Below are 5,589 nucleotides of genomic sequence, written 5' to 3'. Positions count from 1 at the left end.
GCTAAGTGACCTAAGAGAGTGTGTGTGTGTGTGTGTGTGTGTGTGTGTATGCGTGTGTGTTAGCAGATGTGTATATGAGTGTTATAGAGTATGAATAAAGCATCGTTTTGACAAAATGATCTTAGTGAAGCAGTCTTAGAAAGTAAATGTGTGTGTGTGTGTGAGAAAGAGAGAGAGGGAGAGAGAGAGAGAGAGAGAGAGAGAGAACATTAAAGAAGCACTGTTTCACCAAATTGAACCTAAAGCCGAGAGTAAGAGAGAAGAAGTGTGAAGGAGGAAAATGCAACAGAAATGAGGTTAGAGGTAATGACAGAACACAAAGAATTCATGTTATTTAATGAATGAGTGACTGCATTAATAAAATAATACTCTACCTTTCCCAGCATTCTGTTCAGTTAGCTATCCCAAGGAAATTTTGAAGTAATGTGAACATAACCCCATCGTTATTTTGCACATCAAGAGATAACTAGAATATTTTATGTACACTATTATATGCTCATTACCTGAACGTATTAACATAGTGCTTTTGATCTGTTTTCCCTTTAAATATACTGGGGAAATATACAGTTCTCTACATAAAAACTGCAGCAGTCACATGCTGAAGAATAGGTTTTGTTATATTTTAAAAATGTCTTTAGTACGTTTTTTACTAAACACAATCAGTTCCCACTAATTTGAATATATTGTCACACATTTCCACTTTCTATTTTAAAAGCTTTGCACCATTTTTGTTCTCTTTCTGTACTACACAGATACATCAGAAGGTTAGCTGGTATTAAGTAAATCACTCCAGATAGTCAGCGTCTGAAAAGGATATTGAAAACTTTGAATGATTGACATTTCAGGTAACGTGATGGTCGTAGTTACTTAAAGGCTAATGTACATCTCATATACTCATGATGTTATGGATACAAATCAAGCTCATGACCTTGGTCATGCATCATCCTCTTTCTCACTGCCTCCTCAGTGTCTCTTAAAGCAGCAATGACATTAAATAATCTGTAGAAAAAGTAAAGATATGAAATGCAATGTAAATTCTCCCCGTATTGCTTGTCACGTTTTGACACCATGCCATAAGCATCTTGATTACAGTAAAGCTCAGCGTTTGTCCTCATTATGACTCCTAGGAGCCTCGAATCACCTTCAAAAGCCCAGTCACACACTTACACAAACACACACATGCACACACAGGACCCTGCGCAAGGCTAAAAATAATACCCTTCCTCTTCTCTTCACATGGATACCATGATGTACACACTTAAATCTACACAGGCCCTTACCTACAAATGCATACACACACGGACAAACACACACACACACACACACACTTCCCTTCCTTCCCTCACCCAGCCCTTGTCAGTTGATTGTGTTATTACTATGCTAACCAAATCCTTATAAATGTGATTTAAGGCTTGGCGGCCCCGCACTCCTGTTTTAGCCTTCTGCTACTGTGTTTTACTGGAGAGAGGAGGAGTAAGGGTGGGAGGTGTGGAGGGAGGGATGAAGCGAGACGGGAAAGAAAGAGGGAAAGGCACGGGGAATGAAGAGGTCGAAGAGGCAGGGGGGAGAGAAATGGTTGAAAAAAAGAGCAGTTGGGAAGGGAAGGATGAGAGATGGAAGAACAGAAGAGTTGAGCAGGAAGGAGAGGAAGAGGGAAAGAGAGATAAGGAGTCACGAGACTAGTGAGAGAGGGGTTGCTACGCATTCCCTCAACACTCGTTCCGTCCTATCCAGAGAGCAGTAAAGCGTCAGTAAAATAAAAAAAGAGAAAAAGCATCACCTGCATCTTAAATGAAAATTTCAATTGAAAAACTTAACAGCCCTTCAAATTGCAGAATTTTACACGCGCCAGTAAAGCCTAAATAACACTCAACACTTAGAGGCAGAGGGGGAGGGGAGGAGGAGAGGGAATGAGGGAGGAATGGGGGGTGACAATGGGGGTTATTTTGGGTGGTTGACGGGGGATGGATCAAGGTGACTGGATTGTGTTTTGTGGTAAAATTATTTACAATTGAGGACTTTCCATCTGAGATCTGTCTGTCTTCCTCTCTGTGCATCTCTGTTTCACATCTGTTGTTACAAACATTTTGATCAGACAGACCGAAGGAAACACAGAACGGCAGACAAGAATTTAGTCAAATAGACAGAAGGGTGCAGAATGTATAATGTATAATTAGACAAACAGGTAGAGACACAACCTAACCCTCCGCAAAGATGAACGACAGCGCAGTGAGGCACGCAGACAGGCCGGCAGATATGCACATAGTCAGACAGGAAGACGGGCTCCTTGGTTATTCGTGGGGTTCAGTGGACCTTTGGTGGTAATTGAATCAGTGTGAGTGCTGAGTAGAGCTAGCATAAAAACCTGTTAACCCAAAAGGTCAACTCTCTGCATTGTTTATTTAGCAGGGAGACTGGAGAGAGTGAGGAAGCGAAAGAGGGAGAGAGACCACGACACAGAGCAGAAGAAAATGAGAGAGAGGTGGTGGGAGAGAGGGAAGGAAGGGGTCAGAGAGAGGAAAAGAGAGGGAAGGAAAGGTACAGACAGACAGAAGGAGAGATGTAGATCGAAGGAAAGATGGGTTGTTGGTGGGACGATTTGTGATCTGTAAAATCAGCCAAGCTTTACAACCTTATTTTTATATTGTTGTTTATTTGGGTGGGGGAGATAGAAAAAGTGTGCGTTAGTGTTTGTGTGACTGGCTGGCTGCCATCTTAATGTATCTTTGTGTTTTTACTTGTGATGTGCCTCTCTGTGTGTTTGAATGTACATAATATTGTGTGTGTTTGTGCACACATGGTCAAATACGTTTTTCTTTATGTTTTTATCAGTACATATTTTCTCTATAGAGACCACGAAAGACACCGAGCCTGCTTTCTTATGCCAAAATACAATATAGAATAGATTAGTAGAAATCAGTGCAGATTTGTTTCAGAAGATCAGGGTTTATTGATTAAAACTGTGCTGCATGCTCAATGTACTAGAAAACTCAGGCTCAGGCTATTTACTGAAGATACACTGAAATCGTAGTATCCAAATGCTCAAAAACATTTGAATCGTAATAAACATTATATTAAGAGACAATTTAAACTTTTAACACTGAATGTTAGTTGGCATCTCAGTCTGTGTGAAGTAATAAAGCCAATCACTTGGTAGATAGTCTGCAAAATAAACACATTCTTATAGAACCGCTGACTTGTATGCATGTATGCTGACAAACACATATACATGCTTACACACTTTATCTCTCATACAGTCATGCACACAGATTCTCTCATCTTCATCTTCTTTCACCCTCTCTCTGTCTCTCTCTTACACACATACACACACACACACACACTTGCACACCGCCATCTGGGAAAGCCGTTAGCGGTTAGCGGTAGCACTTAGCGACGCAGCACGCTCCCTCAGTCCGCTCAGTCACCTTGATCTGCTTGCCCTTCACACAGCACCATTACTGCTATAGTGCATCACTGTGGGTGTGGGCTGGTGAGTGTGTGTATGTGTGTGTGAGTATGTGTTAGGAAGAGTGTGTGTCTATGTATATGGACACGCATCTGTGTGTGTCCATTATAGAGCAGTACAGTGGGATGTAAATGCCGGGAGAGGAGGGGGGAGGGGGCATTACCTTCAAATGAGCTACCGTGGAGTGAAATATCCCTCTGACTAGTCTTGTGCAGGTACATATCTGTGCATGGACATGTGCACATCATGTGACTGCGTATGTGTGTGTGTGCCTGTGGCCTTCTGATGTGCATCTCTGTCTGCCTGCATACTTGAGAGGATCATTTTGCCTTATGGACTTAAGAATTTAAGGCACTCCCAGGCATTGAGAACGGCAGTGAACATGAATACACATTGGACCCAAATGAGAAATCTACTCGCTCTCTGAGACCACAGCTGTGGTTTTGGAAAACTATGTGTTGTGATGCATTTGCAATCCGTTTGGTGTCCTGAGCTGACACTTAGTAAATGCTTCAGTTTTTCATATAAACTTATTTAATCAAATTTAAAGTGTATCATTTACATATATTATGCCCTCAATGTAGTTACTTCAATCATGGGTCATATGGTTTCATGTATTAGTGCTGTGTATAGCAAAGGCAGTGCAAAGTTAGCCTACATTGCTCCTAGCAGTCCAGCCTGGCCCACTGATCACCTCCTGAACTCCCAACTGAAAGATGCCCAGACTCACATTCAAACAGTCACAAGTACTGCATAAATCCATAAATACAATCATGGTTTGCTCAGGGGGAGAAATTGAGAGAAAAAAGAGAGTTTTCATGTTAATCCCTTGGATAGGGATAGCAAATTCGCTCTTTGTCCTTCTGATGTCATTCTTGATTTTACTTGTCAAATAATTCTTTAGAACAAATCCCCTTCTTCTCTTTGCTTTCACTCTTTTATAAGCACACAAAGAGTATAACTATCTATTGCTTTTTTGTCTTTTCTTCTCCTTGTCCCTTTATTTATTTATTTCTCTTTACCCTCAGGTCCAGGACCAGTGGACACTCCAGCTGTATCAGGGCTCCATCCTAGAAGTCTAACAATTACCTGGGTTCCTCCCTCCCGACCAAATGGCATTATTACCAATTATACCCTCTCTCTTTTCCCCAGCTCGGTCTCTTCTTTATATTTCAAACCAAGCTTAGTCTCCAGCACCAGCACGCCCCTTAACTCAAGCTTAGGTCCTAACCCAAGCACTGAAGGTGCATATCTCAATTCAGGTCATAACCTCAGATCAACATCCAGTCTTACCACCCCAGGCTCAAGCCACAGCTCAGTGTCTACTCTCAACACAGGCAGTAATGACAGTTCAACCACAATCCAAGGCACTAGCTTAAGGCCTGAAGACAACCAGATTGAGACAGTTTATGGAAGAAATACAAGCCAAGGCCCCGATTCTGTTTCATTTTACCCCACGACCGCCAGTGTAAAGCCAAGCCCCAGTCTTTTACTGTCAAACCCACAATACAGCATGACCACCTCTAATACTGAACATATTCTAAACCAAGACCCCTTCCACAACCCCATCTCTGGTTTCTTTAGTGCAGCTTCAGATTCAAATTCGTCCCCTCTATCAATCACTGTTCCAGGGAACACCACTACCTACACTTTCCTCGACCTGCTGCCATACCAGACCTACAGCCTCCAGGTATGATATGTTAGAACTATATTAGGGTAGAACACAATATTGTACTGTATAGTGTGATAGATTAAACATTATATTATGCAGTTTAAGACATATACAAACAAGTCATAATTGTGCTTCTGTTGACTCTGTCTCTATTCCTCTGATTATGTTCCAATGATTTATATAAATATTATAACTTTGGCAATTGAATAATCATATGTTTCCAGGCACAGATGAGAGTAAATTCCAAAATGTCACTACAGACTTTATTTTTCTTGTTGTTTGCACTTTAATAGTCATTGTAGCATGGCAGTCAAATGTGCCACAATTAGAGATTATTGACTGAGAAATAACAGAATAACTCATGATATTAAATTATAAATTGTTCTAAGTACTTTAACTGGTGATTTATGGACCGAAGAAAACTGTTTGTGAAATGCGTTTCTAGGTATAA

At 41.1% G+C, this 5,589-nt stretch overlaps 1 protein-coding gene across 1 annotated transcript in view; it reads left to right on the top strand.

Moving 5' to 3' along the window:
- The window catches only part of ush2a (Usher syndrome 2A (autosomal recessive, mild)), a 197,984-nt gene that overhangs the window by 111,851 nt on the left and 80,544 nt on the right, over positions 1 to 5,589 (top strand). The window contains 1 exon segment of the mRNA XM_035652071.1: positions 4,495 to 5,156. Coding sequence (XP_035507964.1) covers positions 4,495 to 5,156 — 662 coding nt within the window.

This window comes from Morone saxatilis, unplaced genomic scaffold (genome assembly GCF_004916995.1).
Source record: "Morone saxatilis isolate NCDOM2014 unplaced genomic scaffold, NCSU_SB_2.0 Contig11, whole genome shotgun sequence".
In the NCBI taxonomy this organism is placed as follows: Eukaryota; Metazoa; Chordata; class Actinopteri; family Moronidae; genus Morone; species Morone saxatilis.
Note: the sequence above shows the minus strand (reverse complement) of the source record. Positions and strands in the feature narration are given on the sequence as shown.